The 12646-nt window shown below is 38.9% G+C and overlaps 2 protein-coding genes across 3 annotated transcripts in view; both read left to right on the top strand.

Annotated features, from left to right (window-relative positions):
• Nucleotides 1-219: 219 nt before the first annotated feature.
• On the top strand, nt 220-5216 carry LOC103135413 (perforin-1-like). Of its 2 annotated transcripts, none has more exons than XM_007548115.2 (5): nt 220-639; nt 846-1121; nt 1256-1527; nt 3389-3530; nt 3656-5216. In XM_007548115.2, exons 2-5 carry the CDS (start codon nt 852-854, stop codon nt 4541-4543), a joined length of 1572 nt encoding a protein of 523 aa, XP_007548177.1. In that variant the 5' UTR covers nt 220-639; nt 846-851; the 3' UTR covers nt 4544-5216. The 2 variants fall into 2 exon arrangements, with proteins under 2 accessions (XP_007548177.1, XP_007548176.1); XM_007548114.2 differs by having other exon boundaries at nt 221-650.
• Nucleotides 5217-11087: 5871 nt separating this feature from the next.
• The window catches only part of LOC103135412 (macrophage-expressed gene 1 protein-like), an 8407-nt gene continuing 6848 nt past the window's right edge, over nt 11088-12646 (top strand). Inside the window, exon 1 of the mRNA XM_007548113.2 lies at nt 11088-11550. Coding sequence (XP_007548175.1) covers nt 11098-11550 — 453 coding nt within the window. The 5' untranslated portion in view covers nt 11088-11097. The remainder of the gene's footprint in view (nt 11551-12646) is intronic.

Here is a 12646-nt window from a genome sequence, read left to right as displayed (position 1 = left end):
TCTTCCTCTGTGGCTGTGCACAACCAGGGCAGCTCAGAGGTTTTAAACAAACACATATCCAGTCCAACAGACACAAAACTACATAGCCTACGGTATACACACATGGCAGCGTCTACACACTCAGACACACATTTCCCGGAAAGTCCTTATATCGGTGTTGGTCTCCTTTGCTGTGACAACACAAAATCTCTCCCTCCCCCACATATCCACATGCCAGCACACATACTGCACACGGTCGGCTGGGATTTAGAGAACTGGGTCTTGAGCATGAAAACAAACCTACTCATGCAGAGGAAATGTGCAATTCTGCAGGGAAAGAGAGACAGGAAAATAAGGATGGGCAAGGGAGAGCTTTGGATAGATAGTTCAAACAGTTGGAAACTCCCTCCTTTTCAATATGCAGAGGACAGAGCGAAGACTGAACTCAGCAGGCTTTCAGTACAGCCTGCCAGAGACGCCACAGCTCTCTGCAGCTGCCACTTCAGGATTTTAGTTTCCGTGTACTTCATCATTTAGTCAAATGTACCATGAATGGAAAGCTTAAAGAAGAAAACCCGAAGTAGTAGTTTATTCCAAAGAGAAAGTCACCGCCGGTGCTAAAGAAGAAAAATATCTGTAGGAACAAAAAAGGAAAAACAAGTGAGTAAGAGGTGAGTGTGCATGATTTCTGTGCAACATCTGAGGCAGGATTATTGCAGTTTACAACAGGCTCCTGTGATACCAGGGATTTAAAGCTCATCTAAAACTAAAATCAAACAAATTCTTTTAGTCTCTCCGCGAAACAGAGAGTGTTTTTAACAGCAAATATGTGTCTCTTTGGCCTTTTTGTGTTCTGTCACGTTTAGGTAACCATGCAAGCAGGAGGAAACCAGCAGAGAAACTTTGTCCTGTTTGTGTTGAGACTGTCCGTTACTTTGGAAGTCTGCAGGGTCCTGGGTTGTCGGATTGGCACCGGACCAGAGTGTGAGAAGGCTCCTTTTGTCCCAGGCCACAACCTGGCTGGGGAGGGTTTTGATGTGGTGCGGCTGCGTCGCACAGGGGCGTACGTCATCAATGTCAAAGCTCATCTGGATGACAACCGTACCTGCACACTGTGTCCAAACAGGTTCCAAGGCGGGCAGGTGATAACTGTAAAACCTGCAGCTTGAGCTTCTGTTTCCACTCCTCTCAAAATGACTTCACTTTAACAGAAATATTTAGTTTTTTTCCTCAGTCTGACCAGATCGTTTGTTTCTCCTCCTTCCACTTTGCTTAGATTCAGAGGCTCCCAGCTGCAGTGTTGGACTGGCGTCTCTTCAGCCGCTGCAGTAAGCAGCTGTCTAGTGCACTCCACCATTCTGTGGACTCCCTGCTGCGTAGCTCCAACTCGCTGGTGAACAACAACTGGGGTTTGGGTTTGAGCCTGGAGAAAATAGGCCAGGCGGTGCTGGGAGGAAGCCGCTCAGATTTGGCCAAGTTTGCGCGCTCGCAGCACAGTGTGGACAAAGCTACGTTTGCCATGCATGAAATCAGTTGTTCCCATTACAGGTAAGGGGGAAAAAAATAGGTATACTTTGGCTGAATGCAGTGCATCGTTTCTTACAAAAAATAAACTTGCTCTATAAAACTGGAAATATAGGTCATTTAGTAAACCAGGTTAATTTTATTAATTCATTGTTTAGGTAAAACTATTAAGGTTAAACAATAAATTTGGTCTAAAACACCAATCAGTTACTGTTTCTGTGCTGGTGAGGACCACCATACGTAAAGGATTAACCATTATGTCTTTAGTAAAGGGGACAGGGTCAGTTTTACAGGGGCAATGCAAGATTTGGCCCCATCTACAATCACCCATTCTCCAAAACCTTACTTAATTAGTAAAAGAGAGTGAATTAATGTCATTTCATTTACTAACCCTTTTTTTAGACATCCACCAAATAAGTAGAATATACCTGGAATGGACAGAAGGTTGCACTAATGTATATTTTTAGATAAAAATTTAGCTTAATAAATAAATCAGTCAGTCTCACAATTTGCATAATCTATGTAAAATGTATTAGAAAATATGTTCCTTACTGTCCTATTGAATGAAATTGATCACAAATATGAAGTGGGAAAATTAAAAAGTTGTAGCTCTCAGATTATTTGGCATCAAAATAGTTCAACACTATCCATAAGGAACTAATAAATAACTAACAACACAGTGTGGTCATTTTCCCAATAATTTAAATAAAAAGAAACTACTGAAATCTCAGAATTTAGACGGAAGATGCTTCACATTTGTTTTTGTGTTCCTACATCTATTCTAATCAAAAAGGGGAGAGGAAGTGAGGAAAGGAACTAGGAAAGTTTCAGAGACACATTTTATTCTGGTTTCACACCAGAAAAGCCACAAGAGGACAGGAACAGAGTTCCCCTTTTTTGCTTCCCCTTCGACTTTTTTCCACGTGCCTATGTTTGGTCATGATATCAAACTGTTTGGTGGGTCGTGGAACTGATCAGAGAGGCGTTTGTCCCACACTCAGATGTCTGACAGAATATCTAAACATTACATTCGTTATCTCACCCGAAACTTCATTCAAACTGGAAAACTGTCAGTTCTGGCTTTTGGATGTGTGGATGCTTTTGTGTTCCTGGTCTTTGATTTGAGACTACCATACATGATGCAACATCATAACGTGCTCTGATTGGATAATGTGCTGATCAACCATTCAGAAAAAACTTGGAAAAACTAATAGTTATGAAGATGGGCAGTTTTAAAAATTGTTACTATTATTTTTGCAGACTACTTTGACATTGTGACTAAAAACTTACTTTTGTCCTGTGTCTCTATCGTCCCTAAAAAGTTCAAGCATGTAGTCATTGTACAGAATAATAAAAACAGTGTGATAAAAGTTTTAGTAGATATTTAAGGTTAATTAGTCACATTATATTAAAAGATTTCTGGATTTCTGCATTTGCAAAGTAAGGTCATTTATTTGGGAGATATTTTGACATATCGACAGAAATGTAAAAATATGCTTCTTATTAAATATTCTTTCACATTTTGAAGTTTTCAGGATGCCATCAGCATGGCATAACAGACTGTTTTGACCAAATCCATGGTCTAACAAGGACATTATGAAATGACACTGACAGTGTTTTATCTACTACAAGAATATTATCAACAACCAGAGAGTGAAATGCACTTTAAACTGCACTGCATACATTTTTACTGAGAAAACAATATGCTTGATATGTTGTAAGCATAAAAGTTTTATTTTAAACTGATCTAGAAAATATCCGAAAATATTTTTAGAAAAATTGAGAAAAGACAAAGTGTTTACTAACAGGCTCTCATAAATAATACAAGTTTGCAAACTTTCTCTGTTGCAGAAAGATGAACATAATGTTGATGATTGTCTTACAGCTACAGGCTGGCCGATCATCCCCACCTGAGCTCAGAGTTCACAAAGCATCTGAGGAGACTCCCACAGAGCTTAAACACAATCCAGAACAAAGCCCTGTACAGACGCCTCATAGACACCTATGGAACGCATTACATACACCAGGTTTTTAGCGTCTTTATTCTTGTACAAATGCAAAAAATCCCTCCCATTGCTCAAACAGTCCTGTGCTCAAGTAAAGCTAAATCTACCGTTTAAAGCCCTATGTTTCATTTACTTTTTGTTTCTAGGTGCAGCTTGGGGGTAAGGTGAGGCGGATCACTGCTTTCAGGACTTGTCTGGCCACACTGAAGGGCTTCTCGGAGTCAGAGATCAAGAACTGCCTGAATCTTGAACTCCGGATGGCTCTTGGTTTTCTTCCCGCTAATGCAACTTTCTCCAACAAGTGTGACAATCTTCTGAAGGGTAACATGAGCATGGGCTTCTACCAGGGCTTCATGACGCACAAGATTGAGGTGATAGGAGGAGAGCAGTATTTCCCTGACATTCTCTACCAGCAGGACCCCTCGGAGGCATACCACAGCTGGATGAACAGCCTCCACAACAACCCAGACGTGGTTTCCTACGCCATCTTTCCTCTGCATCATTTGGTGGAGGACAATCAGATCAGTGAAAATCTGAGAAGCATGATCACACAGTACATAAATGAGAACCAGCTGGAAGAGGAGCAGCTTGGCCCGAAGAACTGCTCCCCGACTCCCAACCTGGATCACAACTGCTGTCCTTTACGGGCCGGCAGAGGAACTCTGAGTCTGGAAATCCACAGAGCCGCAGGATTGAGGGCCGACACCTTCACAAAAACGGATGCATATGTGAAGATCTTCTACAGCGGCATGTATGAGGAGACCGAGACTGTGATGGACAACAACGACCCAGTCTGGAACGCCACATATGACTTTGGTTCAGTGGAGCTGGGTCAGGAGTTGAGGTTCGAAGTCTGGGATAGGGACGTTCTTTACAATGACATGGCAGGAATATGCATCGTCTTTCCTGAGAAAGGAACTCACTCTTTAAGCTGTCAGCTGCGCAAAGGAGTTCTCTATTTTACCTACGCCATTAGCTGCGACGCACATTTGACAGGGTTTAGATGTGGCCGATATTCTCCACATGCTGAGTAAATAAGTATTTAGCCTCTCAGTGTTTAGTTCTTCGTTTTTCAAAGAGAACTTCTAACCTATGTTCTAGGTAGTAATTGGCACTCAGACAGATAGTAAGAGACTTCAGGGCTTTCTTAAACCATTTTTAATCACCTATTAACCTATTAACTTTTTTAATTTGTAAAAGGTTGTATATATCATTGGTAGTCTAAGTAAAAGTAAATCTCTATTCAGGACCTTGTTTTTAACATGATGCTATATGTTAATCACAGCCTCCTTCATATGCTTTCTGCACTTAACCTTTCACCTGCATTGTACAAGTTCTAGCTGTGAAATCAACTTCAAAATTTATAAAAAAAAATAAAATAAAATTAAATAAAATACAACTCTAAGGGCTAATATTTATTCCTTATGGTATATCTTAAATTATTTTAAATTAAATTTGTGTAGATTATCTTGAGACCCTCCTCAAGGGCCTCAAGATTGGGAGCTGCTCTAATGTACTCATTAGAGCAGCATGGGTTCAAGCTAATGTAGAAGTCAAATGGCAATTTTGCATTTGCATTAGCATTTGATCCTGATGAGAATATCAGGATCTCATAAGCTGTGGGTTCACACTGGAAATGTGAGCTGAGGAAATATGTTACTGCGTATCGTGGTACAGAACATCCAACCACAGGCTGCATTCAGACAGGACTTTTTTTCAACAGAAAAAAGAGGGGAAAGTTATCGGTATTAGGTGAGGAAAAATACATCTGCCTTAGATGTGAGTGACAGAGATGCTGAACAAAAGGAAAAAGCAAAAAAATTAATGCTGATGAAAGAAGAGGTGCTCAGTACTCCAAAGTGATTGGGAGAGACAGTGCTGTTACAAGACAAAGTGGATAAGTTTACAACATTACTTAAAGCTTCTCTCCACACCAGGTTGTGGGAAACAGGAAACTAAGTCATAGTTGAATTACCTACTGGAGTTCGTTATCAGAATATGACACGTGCAAAGAAATATGAGACTAATGAGCCCACAGAAGAATATTATGAACAAGTATCAATTCCTGAAAAGAGGGAATGTGAAGTAGACAAAAGTGTGGACACTTACACTTCAGCACCACAAGAGGGCTCTCGCGGCTCAGACAGATATGTGAAAAAAATTATGGCGAGGAAATAAGTCTTAAAATACCTGTGCGTATGCAATACTGGATTTGTGATCCATGTAAGCCTGTAAGACATACAACTATCTCTAATCCTCATTCTAAGATGCACATTGAAGTTATTAATTCAGGGTCTAAGCACCAAAAATGTAATTTTGTCAATAGAGCTAACCTTATTGCTGCTTTGTCTTTGTGTCTCTCTCCAGGTCAAAATATAATCTGTATTATAATTGTGTCCAAACAATAATGATCTTAAGGTTAAAATAATTTTATCTTCAATATGTTGAACATTTCTAAAGCACTTTTAACATTTTCAGAATTGGAAAACATCAATATCTGTTTGCTATGCCTGTGTGTGTAAGAGTTGCCAAAGTCAAATAAAACAGGATGTGAATCCCTAACCAGCCTTTTCCTGCCACTCCAGGAACGTCTTTGCTTTTTTTCCCAATACGCTTGAGTTCAAGTTTTTCATCAGCACATTTCATCAGCAAGGCAGTTCAAAATATAATGGAAAACACAAGATTATTAGGAAAACACCATACAGTCAGCAATTTAACAAGCATTAGGTTTTGATGAGTGTCATCTCCAAAATTATTCACATGAAATATGGTGGCCAATGTTTCACTTATGATGTTTCAAAACCAACTCTAAGCAGGAGGGATTTTAGTCTAGGTTTAAAGGAACTCAGTGTCTTAGCTGTTTAGCAGTTTTCTGGAAGTTTGTTCCAGATTTGTGGTGTGAAGTTGAATGTGCTTCTCCCTGTTTGGTTCTGGGGATGCAGAGCAGACCAAGTGGTCTGGAAGTTTATTGAAACACCAGCAGATCTTTAATGAATTGTGGTGCTAAGCCATTCAATGATTTATAAACTAATAACAGTATTTTAACGTCTATTCTGAGTTACAGAGAGCCAGTGTAGAGACTTTAGTAGAGGGGTGATATACTCTATGTTCCTTGTTTTAGTCATAATGCGAGTCGCAGCACTTTGGATCAGTTCCAGCAGTCTGATTTTTTTAAGGCCGACCTGTGAAGACACTGTTGCAGTAATCAATGCGACTAAAGAGAAACACCATGGATGAGTTTTTCTGGATCCCACTGAGACATTAGTCCTCAAATCTTGGAAATGTTTTTCAGGTGATAGAAGGCCGACGTTGTAACTGTCTTTATGTGGCTCTGAATGTTCAGGTCTGAGTCCATCACTACTCCCAGATTTTAGGCCTGATCGCTGGTTTCTAGCAGTAATTAGAGGGGCTCTAGGAGTGAACTATTAGGATTTAAAAATGCACATAACTGCAGATCAAAATGAAAAGAACTTTTTCAATGTTTTATATGGACCACACACAATCTGTGTATGGTTCAGTCTTTCATTTTTTAATGAAAATGGATTTTCTATTTTTATTTGAAACAAAAATAATAAGCTGCCTCACAGCTTATTAACTCGTAATAAATAAACAAGAACTTGCATGAGTACTGTATTTGCTAGCTGTGACCTGCCCGAAGTGTTAAGTTCTGGTTGTTTTTTTTTGGGTTTCTTGGGACTGCTGTTTGGTCTTTTACTAATCACTAGATGGAGTCCTGGAGGCGGCAGGCCAGAGTGCTCCTTTGCCATGACGTCATCTTCAATCCGGGAAACAATCATCTCATTACCTACGGCTTAAGAGAGGCAGACGGCCAGTACTTCGACGCCAGAGTGTTAACCAGTGATGGTACCTCTTAACCCAGGGGTGGGCAATCCTGGTCCTGGAGGGCTGGTGTCCTGCAACTCTTAGATCTCCCTGGTCCAACACATTTGAATCCAACAGCGGAATCACCTCCTCAGTGCAGTCAAGTTCTCCAGAGTCCTGCTAACGACCTCATTATTTGACTCAGGTGTGTTGAAGTGGAGACACATCTAGAAGTTCCTGGAGACCGACCCTCGAGGCCTGGAGTTGCCCACCCCTGGCTTAGCCCCTCTGAGTTATCTCTGAGTTTCTCTGAGTTCTCGTGAGCCTTTTGTAATTCCCTTTTGTGGCCTGTTTTTTCCTGAGGAGTTTTCAGCATCTTGATCTGGCTCACTGGTCTTTCCCAGTGAGCTGTGTGAAGCTGAATAGCATATCTCAACCAACAAACATGAACAGTCTCAGCAGAGACATGCCCCAACAGCTTTNTCTCCCTGTTTGGTTCTGGGGATGCAGAGCAGACCAAGTGGTCTGGAAGTTTATTGCAACGCCAGCAGATCTTTAATGAATTGTGGTGCTAAGCGGTTCAATGATTCATAAACTAATAACAGCATTTTAACGTCTATTCTGAGCTAACAAGAGCCAGTGTAGGGACTTTAGTAGAGGGGTGATATACTCTATGTTCCTTGTTTTAGTCATAATGCGAGTCACAGCATTTTGGATCAGTTCCAGCTGGCTGATTTCTTTTTTTAGGCAGAGCTGTGAAGACACTGTTGCAGTAATTGATGCGACTAAAGAGAAACACCATGGATGAGTTTTTCTAGATCCCACTGAGACATTAGTCCTCTAATCTTGGAAATGTTTTTCAGGTGATAGAAGGCCGACGTTGTAACTGTCTTTATGTGGCTCTGAAGGTTCAGGTCTGAGTCCATCACTACTCCCAGATTTTAGGCCTGATCGCTGGTTTCTAGCTGTAATAATCGTTCCAAAGATAACTTCAGTTTTGTTTCTGTTCAGCTTGAAAAACTTATGGCACATCCACACATTTATCTGTTCTAAGCATCTGTTCTGTGCTTGGATGAGTTCAGAGTCACCTGGTGACATCGTGATGTAGAGCTGTATATCATCTGCATAGTTATGGTAGCTCTTCTTGAATAAGAGGGACTCTAAGAGTGAACGATTTAAAAATGCACAGAACTGCAGATCAAAATGAACAGAACTTTTTATGGACCACACACAATCTGTGTATGGTTCGGTCTTTCGTTTTTGAATGAAAATGGATTTTCTATTTTTATTTGAAACAAAAATAACAAGCTGCCTCACAGCTTATTATTAACTCACAATAAATAAACAAGAATTTGCATGAATACTGTATTTGCTAGTTGTGACATCCCCTAAGGTTGAGAATGTTTAGACGGTTAGGGCATGTCTCAACAAACAAACATGAACAGTCTCAGCAGAGACATGCCCCAACAGCTTTGTCTTAAGTCAAGTCTATGTGTATAGAACATTTCAAAAACAACGCATTTCAAAGTGCTTTGCGTGACAAAAACTATAACATCTGATCCGTTTCTTACTCATTTTGCTGCTTGTGGGCTCAATATTGGTGTACAGGACGTAACCAAGAGAATCTGGTTACATACAAAACAGACACATCACAAAATATAGAAAAGTACAGAAAGTCATGAGCAATTAATATTAAAAAAGTTGTAATTCAGAGCAGAGTTGATCTGTTTTCCAGTTTTGATCTGTTTTCCTGTTTAGAGCTAATCAAAAGTAGCTCTAAAATAATGGTCATTTGGCCTTGATTTAAAGGAAGCCTGTATCTGCATCATCAATTTTTCTGGAAGCTTGTTCCAGATCAGAGCACAGAAACTAAATGCTGCTTCTCCAAATTTTGATTCTGAGGACGCAGTCAACTTGAACCAGGTCTGTAAGGGTGATACGACAACAGATCTTTAATGTATGTTTAATAAGTCTCATCAGTGACTTATTGACTAACAAAAATATTTTAAAGTCTGCACTACAGGGAGCCAGTGTAAAAATTTTAGAACTGGGGTGGGAGATGTGCTCTATATTTCTAGTTTTAGAACAGCTACATTCTGTTTCATCTGCAGCAGCCTGGTTGACAGACTGACAGTTCCGTTTACATGAAGTTATAAAACTTGCTTTTAAAACATACTGATTCTATTTTATTTAACAATGTTTAACCAAGAAACTCCCACTGAGCTTATAAACCTCTTTTTCAAGGGAGTCCTAGCCAAGAGGGAGCAATGGCTATAAAATAATTAACAATACAAGACTGGAATCCAATGTTTTTTTATGTAAAAGTTTTGCTAAATGCTTTATGCTTTTGTTGGTACATAAAAAAGAGAGTTTCTCCAAAATTGTTTCTCCGTTTTTGAGGTCAAAGATAGGGCTGAAATAAAATGCAGATACAAACTTCAAATGAGCATAGTGAAAATATTATTGTGAACAAAAAAAACTTATAGAACCTGAATGGGGAGATTCAGACACGAAGCCCAGGCAGAGAGGTTGATAGCTGGAAGAACCAGCTACAAACAATGAAACCCAGAGAGCTAATTTCTGAAGGAGACGTGAAGAATGGTGTTAGATAAAAGTTCAGATTCAGGGAGTCTGAGCTAGGGGTAGGAGTTGGAGTGACATGGGGCAAAATACAGAGAGAACAAAGCACAAAAAATAATAAGAATAAAGAAATTAACAAAGACTTATCGAAAGCTCTCTCTAGTAGTAATGAACCCAGACTATTAAAAAAATGAAAAAATGAAAACCTAAACCTAAACACCAGACAGTGACAGGAATTCAACATGTTCAGGCAGGTTCCCATTACAGCCTATGCTGAACATTTTTACAGCATAGGCTGTAAAAACTGAGAAAGCATCCAGATTCTATAACAAGAGATTTGTGCTGTAAGGTATCATATTACCTTCCAGGAAATAAGATTCCTTACCTTATAGGTAATCATATTACCTTACAGGTATATTACAGCATAGGCTGTAAAAACAGCAACAACCAAACTCTAGAAATATTTTGTTCAGGGGGTTCCAATTATAGCCTATGCTGAATGTTTTTTTTTTACATCAATCTACAGGGAGCAACAGCCAAATTCCAAAAATATCTTGTCTTTTTATGAAAAATCTGTTGTCATTGTGAATATCCATAGCTCAAGTCTAAAATATTTGCTTTATTGTATTTAAAAAAAAAAATTGTATAGATTTTTTAATAGGGATTTGTTTAAGTAATTACATAGAGTAATTTGCTTAATTGTGGATTTGAAAAAAAAATATAACAAGTAATAAGCAGTGAGAATACATATTTTCCTTTCTGTTTACCTACCCTATTAATTGACTATTAACTCAAAAACAATGCATCTGTCATCTACGATTGTTTTGAGCATGGTCAAGGTAAACAAATTGGCATGACTAATCATCTATTTCAGCTATGTTAAATTAATACAAAAATCAATCGTAAAGGCAATCCTGTAAAGAATAAGGGACAACAACCTGTAGTGTAACAATGTCAAGTGAACACCCAGGGAAAAAAAATCGTTTCAACAGCTACTTTCTTTAAACTTGACAAGCGGGTGTACTGTAGTGTGAAAAACTAAGTCAAACAGGCAAGCATAAGCACAAATGAAAGTAAGCAAGCCAACTCTTTTGTTCCTTATGGTACGGTAATATGATACCTTACAATTCAGGAGGCGGGTACTGACTTGAATATAAAGTTGCCTCAATTACGTGGCAGAAGCATCATGAAGACAGTCACTGCCTTTGTGTTGGTCCTTTTTCGTCTCAAAATCTGTTCTTCAAATCCTTTGCCCCGTCCGACAAACTGGCTCAGACGATGTCAGGTCTCCACCAATCTTTCCATCACAGCACTGGAAGTCCTCCCTGGAGGAGGCTGGGATAATCTCCGAAACATGGACATGGGCCGAGTGATGAATCTCAGCTACTTTGAGTGTCAAACGACTGAGGACAGGCTCTACCTCATCCCAGACGAGGTGTTTGTCATCCCGCAGAAGGAGACAGGTGTGGAGACCAACTCTGAGTTAATTAGTTCTTGGCTGGAAGAAAAAAGCACCACATCTCATACCATTAATAACGAAATATCATACCTGGAGATACTGAATGGCAAATATTCTGACGAGAACAAAAGGATGAAAACCCATCAGGTTAAAGACTTGGCTACCACAGCCAGGGTTCAGGTAAGTTTTCATTTTTAACAATGTTAAAAATCACCGCACTTTTAACTATGTTAAAAATGAAATTTTAGGAGTGGGAGATATAGCCTGAAGTTATGTCCATAATATTCTAGGAAAGCTTTTCTGTGATGTTTATTACAAGAAAGCAAAAGGTTAAAACAGGGTGGTCATTGAAAAAATAGACATTTTAAAAACGAGTACTGCCAGCAGCACAAGCAACATTAATTGTTACCAATAACTGCACACAGCAATTCCAAGGTCGTCTTTGACCCATTGCAACCTCAGTAAAAAACAATTTGGTTAAGGTAAACACAAGGTATTAATTAGTAGTAATTTGTATACTTATACACTTAAGTTTTGTTTTACTTTTTTTTTATGCAAAAATGGCATGTTGAATTCTATGGGTCATGTTTTTAGTGCTATTGAGATTATAATAACCAATTTTACAAGCTGGTAAAGACTGTAGAGATGATTTCCTTGTCACATGAATTCACGTGTCCAACAAAAATGGTTGAATAATAATTTAAATTTGAAGATTTTTAGGAGCTAACATAATGCAGCTATTGACCACTACCAAATTCAAGCAACAAATATAAAAAAACAACAAAAACAAATGTCAAGAAATAGCAAACGTATCAAAATATCAACACTGTGTGGATTGGTATTTAAGCTTTGGCCAAGCAAAATGAAATGGTAGTGTAAAAAGAAAAACCACTTGTTTTTCTTCTCATTCAGAGTGCACCAAGTGTTTGATGCAGTGATATTATATCTTAGCCTCTGTGCGCAGCACCTGTGTTTCTTCCTCAAACTGTGGAATACATTTGGTTTGTCCCGATTAAATGTAAATATTCTTGTACAAAGTAACTTTATGTTACTGAAGAAACTTCCAGATGTTGCTGTACTCCACCTCCCTGAGCCAACACAAGCGTGAGCATGTCGCTGGGTTTGTGCAGTTAATCTTATGGGAAACTTAACATAATAAGCAAATTCCTCCTCCTTTCTCCTTCAAGAGAAATGATGTAGAAATTACTGTGATGTTATGTTGGTTAAATTTGGGATATGTAACTTTATTAAAAAATGTTTTTTTTTATTAAAAAAT

Source organism: Poecilia formosa, unplaced genomic scaffold (assembly GCF_000485575.1).
Source record: "Poecilia formosa unplaced genomic scaffold, Poecilia_formosa-5.1.2 Scaffold25, whole genome shotgun sequence".
Lineage (NCBI taxonomy): Eukaryota > Metazoa > Chordata > Actinopteri > Cyprinodontiformes > Poeciliidae > Poecilia > Poecilia formosa.
This window is presented reverse-complemented; position numbering and strand designations above follow the sequence as displayed.

Excerpts from the sequence above, each read along its gene's own strand:
- LOC103135413 (XM_007548115.2), top strand. The coding sequence starts at position 852 with ATGCAAGCAGGAGGAAACCAGCAGAGAAACTTTGTCCTGTTTGTGTTG. Across the intron at positions 1,122-1,255 it reads ACAGGTTCCAAGGCGGGCAG|ATTCAGAGGCTCCCAGCTGC; the intron begins GTGATAACTGTA and ends CACTTTGCTTAG. Across the intron at positions 1,528-3,388 it reads ATCAGTTGTTCCCATTACAG|CTACAGGCTGGCCGATCATC; the intron begins GTAAGGGGGAAA and ends ATTGTCTTACAG.